Source organism: Phoxinus phoxinus (assembly GCF_949152265.1).
Source record: "Phoxinus phoxinus genome assembly, chromosome: 6".
Classification (NCBI taxonomy): Eukaryota; Metazoa; Chordata; class Actinopteri; order Cypriniformes; family Leuciscidae; genus Phoxinus; species Phoxinus phoxinus.
In genome coordinates this window covers 24,041,841-24,061,398 of record NC_136881.1, presented here as the reverse complement: position 1 = coordinate 24,061,398, position 19,558 = coordinate 24,041,841, and the positions used below count along the sequence as shown (strand labels likewise).

At 38.9% G+C, this 19,558-nt stretch overlaps 1 protein-coding gene across 1 annotated transcript; it reads right to left on the bottom strand.

Moving 5' to 3' along the window:
• Positions 1-3,463: 3,463 nt before the first annotated feature.
• On the bottom strand, positions 3,464-18,789 carry slc2a15b (solute carrier family 2 member 15b). The gene is made up of 12 exons (XM_079617085.1): positions 18,629-18,789; positions 16,208-16,306; positions 14,663-14,823; positions 14,433-14,557; positions 13,570-13,715; positions 13,264-13,396; positions 11,607-11,794; positions 11,396-11,506; positions 10,134-10,235; positions 6,314-6,389; positions 5,791-5,918; positions 3,464-5,623 (listed from the first exon to the last, which is right to left on the bottom strand). Exons 1-12 carry the CDS (start codon positions 18,671-18,673, stop codon positions 5,369-5,371), a joined length of 1,569 nt encoding a protein of 522 aa, XP_079473211.1. The 5' UTR covers positions 18,674-18,789; the 3' UTR covers positions 3,464-5,368.
• Between the last annotated feature and the right edge of the window lie 769 nt (positions 18,790-19,558).

Sequence of the window (19,558 nt, the reverse complement as noted above, 5' to 3'; positions counted from 1 at the left end):
CTTACACCGTGACCCCCATCTGGGTGGGAGACAACCACAAGAGTGTTAGGGGACCACAAACCCTGCAGAATCATGTTCCTCTGACCCCATCTTCACTCCATCCTTTAAATTCTTCACCTTGCTCCATTATAAAGACCACACCTGTAGTGTATAAAATTATGAATCTTCTTAAGCCGTCTAATGCTGGTAGCAACTTTTAAATAAAGAGACATTCAGAATTAAAGATTTTTTTTAATTTCATGAGTGTGAATTTGAATTAAATTGGCCACATCTTAGAGGAATTTTTTTTTTTTTTACATTTCAGTTCATTTTAATTCTATTTCCTTCCAATTAAATTCAAATTTCAGTTCTGTGTACTATTTGATACCTCAATTCACATTAAATTCAATTTCAGGAATTATACTGGAATTTAAAAGTAATTGCCATTATTTCGGAATGGCACACAACCCTGCAGCCTCCACAGTTTACACATGTAAATTTACAATGAGATCTTTTATTTTTATTTTTGCTGGGTCGTGTCCCAATAGTTGGGAATGCTTTAAAAAAAAAATATGTTCTGTCCATTTGAGATTGGCACAGATTGGCACATTCCAGGGGCATTTCTGTCCCTCTTCAGGCGTCTATCATCTCTATTATCTGTACACATACACAGTCGCTCTACAGCACCAGTTTGGGACTGTCAATGTGTTAATCACCTAAGAATGCTAGCACACACACACACACACACACACACACACACACACACGCGCGCACACACGCGCACACACACACACACACACACACACACACACACACACACACACACACTCACAGACAGACATAACTATGGATCACCAAAAATCCAAACAGTAATAGAAATGACCAACTAATAATACTAATAATAATCATCATCATAATCATCATCATCATCAATCATTACATGACAGGACATGACATGATAGGACAGGTAGGGAGTTCCGAGGGAGATGCAGACGTGTGTGCAGAGGCACTTACCATCACAGGCAGCACCGATGGAGGGACATCTGGGACCACCAGACTTGTGAGCGCTGCGACCACCGGACTTGGGACCACTGTACTGGATACCACTGGACTTGGAAGCACTGAGACCACCAGACTTAGGACCACCGGACTTGAGTCCACTGGACTTGGGACCAACAGACAAGGTACCAACGGACTTGGAAGCACTGCGACCTCTGGACTTGGGACCACTGGACTAGGGACCACGGGACTTGGAAGCGCAGAGACCACCAGACTTAGGACCTCCATTGAGCGTGACACCACTGGACTTGAGAACATACAAGGGACCACCTGACATGGAAGGGCTGAGACCTCTGGACTTGGGATCATCAGACTTGAGACCACAGTACTAGTAGTGACCACCAGATTTGGAAGCGCTAAGACCACCAGACTTGGGACCACTGGACTAGGGACCACCGGACTTGGAAGCACAGAGATCTCCAAACTTTGGACCACCGTACTTGGAAGCACTGAGACCTCAGAACTTGGGACCACCAGACAGATATTATAAAAATAATAATATTAATTATATAATAATTCAATAATAATAATGATTTCCATTTATCAGAGAAACATCATAATCCACAAATAACAGAACACATAATTCTGTGTGCAGAAATCTTTTTTGTTTTGTTTTTTCAGCAAAAATACCTAACTGTATGAAAAATAAGACTTGGCTCTCCAGGGTTTCCTGTGGATGAAATGTCTGGAGTCACAGGAAGCTTAGACAGGTATGAAAAACATGCTGTGCCATACAGGAAAGATAAGACAGAGCTGGAATTCCATGGCAAGTTTTTCAAGTGTTGAAAGCACCTGACTGGTATGTGCTGGTACTCTTGACAGTGAATGGGTGGGGGATTTGGGGAGATGGTGTGTGCATGTGTGTGTGTGTGTGCGTTTAGTAGGGGCGAAGGGCGGATGGATTGATGTAAGTGATAAGAGCTTAGTGGACACTTGACACAATCTGTCAGTGACAGTGTGTTCTTGCATGTCTCGGGTGGAACTGAGAGGAGTGTTCATCGATCATCAAACTCTTTCTGTATCTGCCGCTCTGTCACTCAAAGCCCAGCAGGAGACGTGCATGGACACTCCACCCGAATCTCAGAGTGATGTCAATGGTACAAGGTGATCAGGTGACAACTCTGCCATTCCTGTCACCTGAGGGGCTGGATAATGATTCCCCGTGATGATGAGGCTTGCATTCTGTGCAGACTAGTTCAGTTTTGTGTGCATGTTTATAGACTATGTAAAAATCTCTTAAATAAATAAATAAACGGAGGGAAAGAATAACACCTCTCCTTGGTAGAGTCCTTTTTTCTTTTGCCCTAACAGATCATTTGAAAACTCATTTAGGTTTTTAAACTGCATGGTGTCCGGAAACCCCAAGGGGGCCACGAAGGGATGCCCATGGGGTCTGTGGAAAATTTGGTTTATATCTCTATACGTTTAAATAAAACAAACTGTTTCTCTTCTGATTTATACATCTAATACTGCAGATAATATTTTCGAGATAATATATTTTTTATCAATTCTTTTGACGAATATAAAATAATATAAATAAATATTATTTCATTTTACAAACACCATGTGGTCTTTATATCATCACACTTTCTTTTTTCTCAGATCTTTCGTATTACAGCTGCCCTTTTTTTTTTTAGGGAGGGAGTCCTTCACATGGGGAAGACCCCAGTTTTAGGAAACTGGTCATATTTATGTCCTGGACGCCCTCTGCTGTTTTTCCTGCACATGTCATACTGTGGTCTTTCATTAATACACATACCATAAATATTAAATAAACAGCTGTTGTATTAATACTTGAAAACAACATTTCAGCTGTAACAGTACAGACAAGTATGTTTATATTCATAAACACATATATATATACACCGGTACACATATGTATATATATATATATATACAATGTAGTTTCACATTCATATACATGTATATTGCTTTTCAGATATTTGACTTGTATTGTTCTAATTTGGTTATCATTATTTAAAGGGATAGTTCACTTTAAAATTAAAAGTCTGTCATCATTTACTCACCCTCAAGTTGTTTCAAACCTGTATTAATTAATTTCTTCTGCTGAACACAAAGAAAGATATTTTGAAGAATGTCAGAAACCAAACAGTAGTCTGTACCCATTGACTTCCATAGGAAAAAAAATACTATGGAAGTCAATGGGTACAGACTACTGTTTGGTTTCTGACATTCTTCAAAATATCTTTCTTTGTGTTCAGCAGAAAAAAATAAATTAATACAGGTTTGAAACAACTTGAGGGTGAGTAAATGATGACAGAATTTTCATTTTAAAGTGAACTATCCCTTTAAGTATGACGGGTGCATAGCCCACCTCACATATTTGGCCTCTACCATGGTTTAAATAGGTTATTTTTAAATGTAATATGTTTTTGTTATAAGATAAAAAACACAGGAGAAGTTAACAAGTTAACAGTTTATTAAGTCTTGAATGTACAGAAGGGTGCACAGTCACACTCCTTATATTCCTCTTTACCGTTTAACTCTAGATTCCTCTGGTCCGGTGTGAGGGAAAGGGATAGGCGATGCTTCAGTCTCCCAATTTGTGCCGTTCCAGAGGAAATTTAACTTCATTCAGTATTATTGTTGTTTAGGGTTTATTTGGAAAAGTATTCTTTTTTAATTTACCTCTATTTTTGTGTGGTAGGTAGAAGCTATATAGGCATTTTCAGCAGTGTTGGGAAGAGCAGAGGTTTGTTGGAGCAGAGTTGCCCAGCCACAGTAACATCGGGACCTGCTGATCTTAGTGTTTTTGTTTTGTTGTTACTTTGTTATTTGGGTCTGTTTAATTTATAGTTTCAGTTAACTTCCATCTTAAGTCTTTGATTTTTGGATCAAAAACTTGGAAAAACTTTGGATCAAAAAATGGACTTTGTTTGGAAATGATCTTCGTTACATCTGCCCCTGTATATCATTTTGTTGTTGTTGTTGTTGTTCTTTTTTTGGAATAAAATAAATCTTTTCATTCTGTCCACTACCTGTCCTGCCTGATCTTGGCCATGACCACCACATTAACTTTAATAAGGCTGCGATTAAAACTACTGAATAGACAGTGGTAGTAGTAGTCATATTAAAACTTTTAGCCATGTTGTACCTGCCTGGTCACAGATTTCATCAGGTAGGAGGAATAGAAATCCTCTTTATCTTTAAATATACAAACCAAATAAGAAGCACTTGACAAATTCTTTGGTTATTTGTAATTTAGCTCATGTGCTCTTATCCAAAGAGACCTGCAATACAGAAACAGTTCCCTGCGATGCAACCTGAGGACAGTTATGTGGAATCAGAACCCATATGCTGTTAATTTTCTATGGAACACACTTTTAGATTTTTATCTAAATTACCAAATTACAAATGATTCTTTACTATACTAAAAGGTTCATGGTGCCTATGAGCCGTCGCGCCCCAAACAAACTCCATAGAGGTAGTACACTGTCATTCAAAAGTTTAGTGTCTTTTTTTTGTTTGTTTTTTGTTTTTGTGGAAATAAATTAATTTTATTCAGCAAAGAACAAACTAATCAAAAGTGACAGTAAAACTTTTACAACTGTTTTCAACATTGACAATAATAAATGTTTATTATTAGGGCATATAAATCAGCATATCGGAATGATTTATAAAGGATCACGTGACACTAAAGACTAGAGTAATGGCTGCTGTAAATTCATCACAGGAAGAAATCACATTTTAAAATATATTAAAATAGAAAACAGCTATTTTAAATTGTAATAATATTTTACAATAGACCGTATTTTGAATAAATAAATAAATGCAGCAGAGCTGCAAAAAAAAAGTTAAATCCCAAACTTTTGAACAGTAGTGTAGTCCATATGACTTTTGCTCTATAGCCTATTCTAAGCCTTCTGAAGGCATACAATAGCTTTGTGTGAGAATGTGGAGAATAATGCAATTTTGTAGCTTTCAATAAATTATGACATCTTCAAATGAACTCTCAAATATGGCATCTAATTTTTTTTATGGCAGTTTTGACATTTGGTTAGCAGTCAAGCAATGATGTCTGATGTTGTTGATTTCCATCAAGGCTCCATTTTTATCAGATAGACGTGATAAGTTTGTCTGATCACCACACAAACTATTGTATGACTTTCAAAAGACCTGCAAACAAAAGTACCATAAAAGTATCCCATAGGACTAGTGCGCTACATTGTACAAATCATATGGGCTGCTTTAATGGTGCTTTTGTAGTAAATACTCAGAATAATTCTTAAATGAAAACATCACATTCTCACAGCACTCGGAACAGTGTTTTGTAGCACCAGAACACAGCACACGGCCCTCTTTTTCACAACTATTTCTCTATTCTGTCCATTTTTTCCACATCTACACACACTAGTGCTCCATACCCATTCATCTTTTTGAGCTTGAGTTGGTCATTGGTTCCCAGCGGCTGGTTTTCAATTTCACAAGCGTTTCTTGAGGCGAACATCTCACTGATCTCCACAAAGGTTTTGTTCTTTGTTTCAGGGATGATGAAGTAGACGTAGGCTGCCACCCCCACACACACACCACAGAACACCAGGTAACAGAACGCTCCAGCTGACATCTAAAATACAATGCAAATCTGGGCTTAAAATCTATCATTTTAACCTGGAAATGAACAACAAACGTGTCTCTCAAATTAGCATGCTTACAGCATGATTTGCAAAAAAAGAAATTGTGAACTGCATTCTGTCCACAATATACAGCGAGCTCCCTGAAGAAAAGGCGTACCTGAAGGAACGGAAAGACAAATCCCACAGTGAAGTTTGATATCCAGTTGAGAAATCCTCCTACAATGTAGGCAGAAGGTCGATTGGATTGTGTAAAGAGCTCTCCTGTCATGAGGAATGGAACACCAGCTGTGCGGGAGCAAACATAATAGCATCAAAGTAATATTAATAAGATATATTTTAAGTAACTTAAAAAGCAACACAACTATATTATGAGTTATGTAGCATATACATAGTACATGACTCAACATGTTCTTTTGCAAACAAAAGACACATTCTCCTTCACCTGCAAGTGACACTACACTAGTCTATCAAATAAAAGGCTTACATTTAGAATTTGTATAATTAGCTGCAGCAGTACATAATGACATGCATATACAAGTAAAAAGTGCATTAAACCATGTCATTCCATAATTATAACTTCTTTAAAACAAACAAATATAAAGGGCAAGCTGTAAGAGTAAGATGTACATGAAGGCATGAAAATGAGAAAAATTGAAATTGTTGTTCAGTGAGATCCTCACCAGGCCCAATGCAGAATCCAGCGATGATTCCAACCACACAGGCCACACTGATGTACCGCATAAAGGGTAAATGGGTCTAAGCAAAGACAAAAGTACAGGAGATCAAAATATATTTTTAAAAAAACAAGAAATTAAAAAGTTTGAGGTCAGTAATATTTTTTTTCCCAGAAAGGATGCATTAAACTGATTTTTATTTTATTTTTTTAAATAAAGACATAAATTCTTATGAAATAATTCTATATCAGATAAATGTTGTTTCCATCATGGTTTTTTAACAATAATAGCTTTGTAATTATATTCTGAAGGATCATGTGACATGAAGACTGTATATTTCTATCACGCCTGACAAAATATTTCTGTCACGCCTGACAGCCGGAGTGCCTATTATGACCACCAGAGGGCACTCCTCCCATGTCCTTTGCCATTCCATCCATAGACAGTATATAAACTGGACACAGCGACCCCATAGGTTTCAACCATAGACAGTATATAAACTGGACACAGCGACCCCATAGGTTTCAACGGAGAGAAATTAAGTCAATTAGAAGCACTCACTTCCTGATCACAAGGCGAACTGCGCAGGCTCAAACTGAGCTTGACGACGTAGATGTGACGTGAGCAACCTGTAGGTCTTCTAGTAGCTGTGCCGAGAGAAATCTGAATCATTCCCTTCCGAATCTCGCAGAGACGGAGAGCGTGGGCATTAGCTGTCCATGAGCTAGCAACGGGAGCAACTTTATCACTCTATGGGCTTCTCCCTTGACTTTATGCCTCCACGTCCTCCCGATTGCTTGCGAGCTTCTCTGCCTGTCCATACGGTAATTTTTCGACTTGTTTGACAGAGTCGCGCGGGTATGACGCAATCGTTAGCCTATTTTTACAAAAACTGCTTCTACGGGGCCATAACGTAAGATACAAGGTAATGGAGCCTTTTATACATTTTCGTGTTTCTTTAGAAATAAAAAATGGACAAACGGTGTCTTTAAACGCCTCAGATGTAAAGTTATTCGCTGTCAAAGTGACGCCAAAATGAATGGGAGTCAATGGAATGCTAACAGCAGGTGGGGGTCCGCTAGCCAATGGCGGCGCCCAGGTCGGCTTCAATGTCTTTCGGAACACTGCCCCCCTGGTTTCAACAGAGAGAAGTGAAGTCAATTAAGCACTCACTTCCTGATCGCAAGGCGAACTGCGCAGGCTCAAACTGAGCTTGACGACGTAGATGTGACGTGAGCAACCTGTAGGTCTTCTAGTAGCTGTGCCGAGAGAAATCTGAATCATTCCCTTCCGAATCTCGCAGAGACGGAGAGCGTGAGTATTAGCTGTCCATGAGCTAGCAGCGGGAGCAACTTTATCACTCTCTATGGGCTTCTCCCTTGACTTTATGCCTCCACGTCCTCCCGATTGCTTGCGAGCTTCTCTGCCTGTCCATACGGTAATTTTTCGACTTGTGCGACAGAGTCGCGCGGGTATGACGCAATCGTTAGCCTATTTTTACAAAAACTGCTTCTACGGGCCATAACGTAAGATACAAGGTAATGGAGCCTTTTATACATTTTCGTGTTTCTTTAGAAATAAACAATGGACAAACGGTGTCTTTAAACGCCTCAGATGTAAAGTTATTCGCTGTGAAAGTGACGCCAAAATGAATGGGAGTCAATGGAATGCTAACAGCAGGTGGGGGTCCGCTAGCCAATGGTGGCGCCCAGGTCGGCTTCAATAGGCTTGTTTGAGATGAGCAAAATCTGCGCAGAACCGATCACCGGTGATCACCGCGAGATGCATGCCGGTTAGAAATGTGTCCGACTGCGTTCCGCCTGGCTCTGATGTCATGCTGACGTATGTCAAAAATCTCTCGCGAGCGCAAGGCACACCTGTCGGATTCTGCAGTGGAGCGCAGTTGGGCCCTGTCCCAAATGGCACACTCCGGACTTGTGGACTTCCTCAGAGTCCACACTTTGGTGACGTCATGTAGTGCAGACCTATAGGGCCCTTGGTGCGAGTCCACGAGGGCGCATTGAGAGGTATTTTTGGGACAGACTCGATCGCCACGCCGGAAATAGGAAGACGGTCCGGTTGTTGTTTAAATATTATATTTCTACATTTACATATGACTCAGTAAAGCCCTGACATTCGGTTATATTTATTTAATTAAGCATAATGCGATCGTAGCCTATTATTCAGTGCGCTATTTATGTTTATATTAAATATAAATATATATTTATATTTATGTTTGAGACATCAACCACTGGTTGATGACCATAATGTTTGTATAAACTGTAGGTAATAACTGGCAAAATGTACACATAGGTTATAAAAATAATGATATTTACACTTAAATATTTTCTTCTCATCCATGTTAACATGAGTCAAAGCTCCTCCCATTCGTTGTCTGATTGGCCTTTCGCAAATTCGCAAGGATTCCTGGGTAGTTAAAGTGCGTGAAGCCTGCATCCATGCGGGCTTCGCGGAAGACCGCTTCAAGGGTACAAAAGGGGGCGCTGCTGAGCACACTTCAGAGCGTTAAAATGATGAATGGGATGGCCTACGGACTCGTAGACTCAGCGAGCACGCGCAATTTAAGTCCACGAGACCGAAAGTCCACATCAAGTGCGCCATTTGGGACAGGGCCCTGCTCTCCACCGACTGCGCGGTTCAAAAGCATGATGGGAAACGACTTGCTGACGACACAGCTTAATGCTCATTGGTTTAAACAACCGTGATGTATTGTTCTTTTTTTAAATGTTTGAATTTAAAACTCTGATTTCGTGTTTTTATGTGTATAAATTATGTGTAAGTATTCCCAAACTCTCTGACAGTGCGATCTCTATGGATTATGTGATTATGTCATTTTTATATATATATATAAAAAAAAAAAATATATATATATATATATATATATATATATATATATATATATATATATATATATATATATATATATAGGCCATATATAAAAACACGTCTGTAGTAAAGAAACAAATGATTGATAAACACGTAGCCTATTTGGAGTGGGATAGAATAAGTGCTTTGGGTGTCTTGTTCATTATATTTATTTTCATATAAAAGCAACAGAACTTAAATTACATCCAGTTTATTACCAACACTGTGCACGAGCGTTAATTCCGTGAATCCCGCGATATCCATCTTTGATCTCACAGCTGTCAGATCCACTGTGAGAAGAGAGAACTGTCCGGCTTGCCTGCGCTTTTTTCACTCCTCCCCTCACTGCAGCCGCCTACTCTCGCATACAATTCAGGCGAGGCAAGGCGCATCTCAAACAAGCCTAATGTCTTCCGAAACACTGCCCCCCTGATTCCATCATGAACTACATTTCCCATAAACCTTTGCCTGGAATCATTACGTGTGATTACATCCACCTGCATGTCTTTAGGTCTTGGAGCAGTCCATAACAATTTCACACTATTTCTGCTTTTATTGCTTTTTCGATCATATAAATGATGGTTTGAGCAGAAGAGACTTGTTTTTACACACACACACGGTTTTTCTATCTTTGTGGGGACTCTCCATAGGCGTAATGGTTTTTATACTGTACATACTGTATATTATATCCCTTTACACTAATCCTACCCCTAAATCTACCCATCACATAAAACTTTCTGCATTTGTACATTTAAAACATTTTTTTAGGTGATTTCAGGTTTTACTTTAAGTGGTTTCACAAGATAAATCTTGCTACACTTTGTAAATTTTGTAAGATACAATTAGTTATAGTAATAATTAATAACTAATTAATACTTAGGTGTCAAAATTCTTGAGGTCATTGAGACAAGAGTAAGTAAATATTGGTGATCATAATTACCTGTAACATGAGGGAGAAAGTGATTCCAGCACAGCACAAGCCCATAAAGCTGAAGCCACCAATCATCAGAGGCCTCCTACCCACACGCTCAATGGTGAAGCACTGGACAACATTCAGAGAATAATCAGATTATGAATTACTCAGCGTTACTTAAGAGCCAGTAATATTATCAAAGGTTAAATTTGCTATTCGCTCAGTACAGAACCTAATATGTGACCCGGGAACACAAAACCAGTCGCACGGGTATATTTGTGGCAATAGCCAACCATACATTGTATGGATCAGAAATTTACGATTTTTCTTTTATGCCAAAAACCATTAGGATATTAAGTAAAGATCATGTTCCATGAAGATATTTAGTAAATTTCCTACCGTAAATATATAAAACATTTATTTGCAGCACGATCGCGAACATAAATGGACAACTTTAAAAGCGATTTTCTCAATGTTTAGATTTTTTTGCCCCCTCAGATTCCAGATTTTCAAATAGTCGTATCTCGGCCAAATAGGCCATTGTTCTATCCTAACAAACCATACATCAATGGAAAGTTATTTATTCAGCTTTCAGGTGATGCATACATCTCAATTTCAAAGAATTGACCCATGTGACTGGTTTTGTGGTCCAGGGTCACATATGTATGTACAGAACAATCACAATTGCAAAAAACAATGTAACATGGTTTCCTAATAATTGACCGTTCGCAAAGACCCATCCCACTTAGTTACTGTCGCTATGTCCGACAGGCCACACCGCTCTCACGCCACACCATATACTGTCTATGATTCTCACGCAGTGAAAAATACATCGCGGAGCAGAGAGGACACTGACAACACGCTGACAGACCAGGTTACTTTTGATATTAAACATATAACAAAGTCTCACCTTTCAAATTTGGTAATTTTTTTAAAGAAATTTAAACAATAAATATCGTTTTGTGGTTCTTTAAGGTGTCTGACAGATCGCAGTAGAGCATCAGTTAAAGCTGCTCGTGAACCGATCATCTCTTCCTTCTAGTTCATTTATAGCATCAAATAAACATGAATGAACATTAGAAGGAATGTTGTTTTAACCGCGGAAAGGCGTCAGTACACTCCGCTTTTTCAAGTTCAAATCATCTCATGTTAATCTACTAACCCTCCTGACTGCTTTGTCGGACAAAATGGCGGATGGCCAAGTATGATTGGTCAGATCACCTGTCAATCAAGCTCCATGCGAAGGGTCAATTACGGTATGCCTTTGACGTCAATCATTGTGTTCTCACCCCTACGAGTCCAGCGATGACCTCTATGGCTCCAGTGCCAACGGTTGTGTATTGAATTTGAGGAGCAGGAATGCCGGCATTCTCAAAGATGGTGTTGGTGTAAAACCAGATCTAGAAATAGAAGCCAGGTGGTCCAGTTTATTTTCTCAAATAACGTCATTGCCATTTTATGGTAATTGTCATAAGCAGTACCACTGTTAAAAACACACACCGCATCGATTCCGGACAGCTGCATCCCAGCATTGACCACAATGACTGTAATAAGCTGCCAGCGAACAGAGGGATCCCTGATGAGCTGCAATACAGAGACAGTGTCCATTGACGACAAAGAGCGCTGCTCTTCCTGCATCTCCTCTACCTCAGCCTGGATGTTAGACTTAGTACGGTACCACTTCAGTGCTGCAAAGAGGAATCAGAATCTGAGCGTCATTATATAAGAGTATCGGCTCATCAGATCATGTCAGAACAGCAGAGAATCAGAACAGCAGATTACAACAGATCATTTTGGACTAAAGCATCCATGTGGGAAAAAAGAAGTATGCATAAAGTCCCCCTGTGGTAAAAATCAAGTTTTTAATGTTGTTAATACATCTATGTGGTGTTCTTAATATGCTTTGCCATGTGCAAATTTAAAAGTTAACACCATTGCGGAGTATTTCAATGCTGGCCTACTTGCACTTAACACTGCAAGACCATGCTGTGAACCAGATTCAACAACTCCGTTTTGCTTGAAAACAGCATGAATATGCCGGTCCACCAGCTGAACCAGCACTATACCAGCATAAACCATGATGTTGAGCCTCATAACATTATGAGCTACATTTTGCCATGATGACAATATCAAAATCATCCCCTTATGCACAAATCTATCATAATTCTGTATGGAAATGTCTTTGTTTCTACTTCTACGCTTCTCTAATCCTGTCACATTCTTTGCTGTCAGTGAGTTCTCCACCTGGTAGCTGCTTTATGACTGATGGGCCTTTGTAATGGCGCCATTATCTGAAGAGATTACAGTAAGGACAATAACTTTAATCTTATGAGAGTCTCCTGGTCTGGCCACTAATCCCTCCAACACAATTAAATCAGCTTTAATGCAGTGAAGTGAGAGGAAACCCTTAGAATCATTTCCAGAATCCATTCTTTTCACAGAAGTTTTTTTTTTTTTTTTGGTTTCAAACTTGACACACCAGAGGATGCAGTGGTCAATGTTTTCCATGCAATTACAATGAATGGGCACTGATACAAAAGCACCAATAAATGTATCATCACACTAGTCCAGGCAACTTATGTGCTGTATAAATCTTCTGAATTTAGACTATAGCTTTCTGTGAGACAAAATGTTGTTATTCACTGATAATCTTCATTATATTCTCAAAAAAAATCACCTTTTGTGTTCCAAAAGAAAGAAATACAGATTTGGAACAACATGATCCACCGTCCTGATGGAACCACATCCGAAATTGCATACTCTCTGAGTAGGTACTCTTGAATTAGTAATTACTTTGTGACCACTAAAAAGTACATTCTACATAGTATGAATGTGTGTAACATGAATGTAATCCGGACGTACAGTACAACATCCCTCAATTTGTCATTGTCATGTGACCAGCATTAGTTGGGTCGCTTCACTGCCATTCACAAATCCTCTCTAATGGCCTCATGGGAAAGTAAAGTGTGCACACTTCAGAATCTCACCAAAAGCTGCAGAATTCAGAGTACTTTTCTCCTACTGTTTTAGAAATACTGTGAATTCAGACATACTACCCTTTTTCAGCTACTAAATAGTAGGGAAGTCCCGGATTCCGGATGCAGCCATGATTTAGATAATTGGGTGAACTGTTTCTTTAAGTGAGAAAAGTCTTTACCTGTGATAGTGGCATGAATGTTTCGCTTTTCCATCAACAGATATCTCGGACTCTCTGGAAACCACGGCAACAACATGAGCTGAATGAACGTAGGCACCACGACTAGGGAGAGAAACAGAGGCCAGTGCTCTTCCTGTGTGGAACAACCAAATGATAATGATAAGAAGACTAAAATCAAAGCAGTAACAGCTCTGTTTAACATGACAAAACATGCTGGTACAACAAATCTTAAAAATATATCAATCTGAAATATTCATAACAGAGAAAGATAATCAAATATTATAAAATGAAATAGAAAGGAACAACCTTGCCCAAGATCTCATGGAGTCCTAAAATCTGAGCGATAAACACTCCTATACAGATGAAGATGCTGGGCACGAGTCCTAGGAAGCCCCGGAGATTCTTTGGAGCAATTTCTCCCAGATACATCGGCACAACGCTGAGAGCTATTCCTACAGCAGCACATCAGGAGCACATATCAGTACGGCAGAAAAATACATAAGATGAATATTACTGATGGTACTAGAAATCTAAGGGGAAAATTCAAATCCTATAAGTAGACAGAGTCAAGTATACATTTTACGAAGGGAACAGTGACGCTGCGTCATGGTGTTGACGCTATGCGAATGGCTTCAGTATGAGCCAGAGTCTATACACGCCAAGCCATTGGACAAGGACGAAGTCAGGTGACGCAATGTCAAGCGCGATCAAGTCTATAAATAACACCTGCGCAAAAGTGTCACCAGCTTCTTTGTCTTTAGAAGCTGCTTTGTCTGTCACTTTGTATGCAAAACTGTTTCTATCCGGTAAGAGCAGGAGTTGGAAAAAAAATATCAAAGAAGTGTAGATGTGTCTCCCCGATCTATTCCTGGGAACGATGGATGCAAGTTTTTCGCAAGTGTTCCTTGTTTGGGAGTGGAGCTCTCGAGGGGTAAGGTGATATTGCACCCTAGGCCAGATTACGTCCCGAAGAATGTTAACTGTTTTGGTGACCACATGTAGTAAAAAAAAAAAAAAATTTAACTTTCTCAAAAAAACTATTTTATGTCCCACAGAAAAGAAGAAATTCATATAGATTTTGAATTTGGCATGAGGGTGAGTAAATGGTGACTTGAAAATTAATTTTAATTTTTGGCATTAAAGGCCTTGGCTTAAATGAAATGAATTACCTGAATGTATCCCTGTAATGAAGCGCCCAATGATGATCATCTCTGGAGATCCACATAATCGGCTGAAGCCCATCAGCCCTCCAGCGATAAACACCAGAACTGTGCTGTGTACCAGTGTCCCTTTCCTACAAATTAGGAAGATGCGCAAAACATTCAAGCAGCTATAAGACTTTAGCCTTGAAGCTGTGTAATGTATTAAGTGTAATTTATGTATAAACCGTAGACTCTACCTCCCAAATCTGGTAACCTGCATTCCCACTGTGAGAGAGCCAACCAGGCCTCCAATGGCAAATATAGACACAGTGACTGAATACATAAGCGTGAGAGTCTCTTCATCCACTCCTGACCCATTCCGCCTCACAATGGTCTGGTTAAAAAAGTCCTTTATATACTATGAGAAAAGCAAATACAAAGAAAAAATGACGTTGGGTAGCTCTTAATTAATATACATTTCATATACAGCTTGTCTGGGCATTACCATTCATGCTTACACTATTATAATATATGTAGGCAGCGATACAATAATTAATCAATTCGTTACATTTATAGCGCTTTTTCTGGGACCTCAAAGCGCTTTACATAGAAGGGGGGAATCTCCTCAACCACCACCAATGTGCAGCATCCACTTGGATGATGTGACGGCAGCCATATTGCACCAGAACGCCCACCACACACCAGCTTACTGGTGGAGAGGAGACAGTGATGAAGCCAATCAGTATATGGGGATGATTAGGAGGCCATGATGGACAGAGGCCACTGGGCATATTTTGGCCAGGATGCCAGGGTTACATCCCTACTCTTTTTCGAAGGACATCCTGGGATTTTTAATGACCAGAGAGTCAGGACCTCGGTTTAACATCTCATCAGAAGGATGGCGCTCTTTGGCAGTATAGTGTCCCCGTCACTATACTGGGGTGTTAGGACCCAGACAGACCACAGGGTGAGCGCCCCCTGCTGGCCTCACTAACACCTCCTCCACCAGCAACCTGGATTTCCAAGGAGGTCTCCCATCCAGGTACTAACCAGGCTCAGCCCCGCTTAGCTTCAGTGGGCAACCGGTCTTGGGCTACAGGGTGATATGGCTGCTGGCAATATGAGATTCAGTTGCCTAAATGATTTCTACTAACTTATATCACACACTTAATTCAAAACAATTTATCAGTTGTTTGCAGTCAAATTTGAATAAAATTGGCCACTTTTTAGTATTATGTAATTGAATGATAGTGTAAAGAATGATAGCAAATCAAAATTACATAGTGCAGACAGTGTATATATAAATATAAATCTATATATATATATATTGTTTACCATTTTCTTGCCATTGTCATATTTATTTAATCTACATGTAAATGAGCATGAATTTATGGCATACATTTTGAGCTTCTCCATTACTCTTTCACAAGCTGCAGTTGCACAAGCTTTCAGTACGATCACGCTCTCATACTTCAAGTCAGGACTCGTGACTTGTTGGCAAAAGTATGTACCATTTCAAGCCTTCACTGTAATGAAGATTTAATTATTTCATATTATTTAGCACTTGTGTAGCACTATTGACATCTGTCATAGTTTAAATCGCCTTCATTCAAATTAAACGTTATGTCAGAGGGCACATTTTAAGAGCATATTAAAAAGCCCTCAATCAATATCAGAAGAAAAGAAGTGAACAAACTGTGATTCAGTGTTTCAGCAAGTAAGTGATTCAATCCAGCTGCATAAAAAAAACGGTATTACTGTATGTGAGGCTATGTGAAAACGTGTTTGTTGGTGTCAGTCACCTGAGCAGGAGAATTAACCACAGCAAGGTTATAACCATAGAGCATGGAGCTCCCAAAGGAAGAGAGGAACGCTACTGCCAACAGGGATGAGGTTAGATGCTGGAGAAACATGTGACAGACAACAATATTTAATAACATTCCTTCCTGTTTTTGGATTTAAACTTTTCAGATGATGTCTAGCACTTAGATTAAGCACATTATATGTTTCTAACATGAGTGTTTTTTCCCCCCACAAGGAAGCTGTTTTGGTAAGAATATGAAACTATATGAAAATGAACAGACCTTTCTTTAATCACAAATTCTCCCTATAAGCAGCTTTGGGAGTTCAATGCTGTTGTTGGCAATGGTATAGGCATGAGTAGATTACAGAAATATTTGCATTTCAATACACACTGCAACAAACATGGACAATGAAGTAAGAATGTTCTATCAGGAGTACAAAATCACACTTTAAGCATAAACGTGTTAACTTGTTTAAAAACAGTACACTGAGTCTGAAGTATTGGACTCTGGCGCTGATCCATTTAGCATGTGACTGCATAAGCGTGAAAGTAGACCATGACTAGATCTGGCATGGGTGTTCACTGCCCAGGCAAACTGAGTTACAATAATTATCCTGCGCATGAACAAAATTCTCAACACTATCACAACCTGCTAAAAGTGTGAAAGCAGTTAAGTGGAAGAAATTCTCAGCTTCAGGAGATGGAAGAACTGGAAAACTGAAAGCATGAAGGTTGTCGTTCATGAGATGTCTCTCATGAGATCTGAGGTTACATTTACGCAAAATTGTATGGATGGGACCTTGTCACAGGGCCCAAAAAGAGAACAGGGTTCTCAGTAAGAGAGCTTTTTCTGCATCAGGCACAAGATGTTCACAAGATGCTGAGAGTTCACAAGATTCACAAGAGTTCTGGAATTTAAAAATAAAAAATAAAACTTACAATTGAGCCATAACAGTATACCAATAAACCTTTCATATTTTGAGAAAATTTCACAGTAAACAATGACTATGAGTCAATAGTTTCTTATAGTTATTTATAATGTGTTTACATCATTCATTTCAATAACTCCATTAAAAAAGGTAATGTTTATCTTTTTAAAAGTTAGGATTTTTGTTGGCATGAGTTATTTTCGCATAAAGTCCGGGTACCTACAGCATACAGCCTTATACTTTTGTCGTCATATTTTTGCTTTAAAAAAAAAAGTTGTGATGTTGTGATTAATCTCTGCGTTTGGTCTGGAGTATCTTTTTTGAAAAATGTTTAATCCTTTCACAGAAAATGAATGGGAAATTTAGTTCCAGTGTACTGCATCCAGGTCCGCATGACAGCTTTCACATTACCAGTTTTTCATGTAAACCATGCATGCTCCGTTTTGACTAAACTGCCAATGTGAAAGGGCTGTGGGTCCTGTTTACAAATATATACATTTACTACTACAGTGATAAACAATTTAGTTTTTTCTGCCTGACAAGATATGTTACTTATGTTATGTTCTTTGATGACACCTTTCTTGCAGCCATTTTGTTAAATTCCTAGAGAGTTTGCAGCTCGCTTAAATACATGGGAGCATTTACTATGCAACCATGAAGCACGAATATGCATGCTACATGGTCAAGTTCTCGTTTATTTGACGAGACAAATGCCAAATAAAAGACACTTTGGACCACTACCTTTGAGCCATAAATTAATTTATAGAATCTCTAAAGAAACTTTCTAATGTTGGGCTTCCTGTTCCTTCACAGAAGTGTGAAAGCACAAACCAAGGGTGAGCCATTCTACAGGCTGATTGGCTGTGGCATTATTTAGCAATAAATAAAATAGGGGCGGGCAGAGATATTTAACTCCGAGAAAGAGCAGTGTTGGTACAGGTAACTGAGGCAACAGTATACATGCTAACGAAATTGGGCATCATTAGCTCATAGACGCATGCATAAATCTAATTCTTCTTAGTTAGAATATGTTATCTCAAAACTAAGACAATAACTTTTAAATTGGAGAAATGCTATAAATAAACAGGCAATATGCACTTCCCAAGTTGGGTTTATATTAGTTGCAGCTTTTATAGAGAAGACATTGCAGGAGCTCGCATAAAGGCATTGCAAACGATCACGCTTACAAAATAAAAAATATATATTTCTTTATAATGCCAATTTCTCCATGTCAATGCGAATGAATTCCCCAGATGTCTCATGACCTGAGAGAGCCTTTTAATCTAGAGAAAACATGTTTTATCATGTTTTGAATATCTCTCTCTCTCTCTCTCTCTCTCTCTCTCTCTCTCTCTCTCTCTCTCTCTCTCATAACTCTTGCGTCTCAACGTCGCGTCAGAAATTAGACACTGCAGCATTTGAATGTATTCATAATAATAACAATAATAATAATAATAGCCTAATATGTAAAGTAAATTAGGCCTACTTACCCCTCTTGATTTCCCATTAGGCTCTATCAAAACCTCCTCTGCCATATATGAGCACAAACGAAAGCGGCCCTCTGAATAAAACTCGGATGAGAGCGGATATTGTTTTTCCCTAAAAACTTTATACTACCGGCATCCCAATGCAGGCTATTTCGGGAAAGAAGGCGTACTGAATTATGATGCTTATTTAAGAGAGAGGAGGAAGAGTATATGACGTTCAACCAATCACTGCTTGCTGTCAAATGAAGCTCCTCCTGCAAGTATTTCCCACCATTTTAAAAGGTCAAATTGTAAGACTGACATTGTCACATGCTAACAACCCGCGTGATTTAACTCTTTGTTCAGATTAACTGGACCTTCAATGCGTGAGTGGACACTATTCAGCTTCTTCTTCTTTTTTTGACAACCTGCCCCATAGGTAATAATTGAAGAGTAGGCTATACTCAAAATTAACCATATGAAATGCAAGAAATTGTTGGCCCAGTTAGCTATTTCTGAAAATAAGTGTGGAGTATTTTATATGTATTCTTTACATTAATAATGCAATATCTACTTTCCCATTGAAAGCAATTAAAAATGAACAATGGTGGAAAGACACTAAATAGACATTTTAGCCTATATTATATGTAACTTGCATCAAAACCCCAAAGCTTTGCATGAACTTTCAGTGAACTGTTTGTGTATTTAATCAGATTGGTCAAGTGCAACCATACAACACTGGGCACAGATAACAGAAGACCAATGATTCACTGTTCTACTGTGTTAGATGTTTTATACAAAGATTGTGCATTATGAAGATGACAGACTGATGAAATTGAAACTCCTGATCCCATGTATCATCTAACTCTGAAATCTGCACATGAACTGTAACTGAATTGCTAAATTTTAAATTTGTAAATGTCTTGCGGTGCGAATTAGCACCGCTGTTTAAAG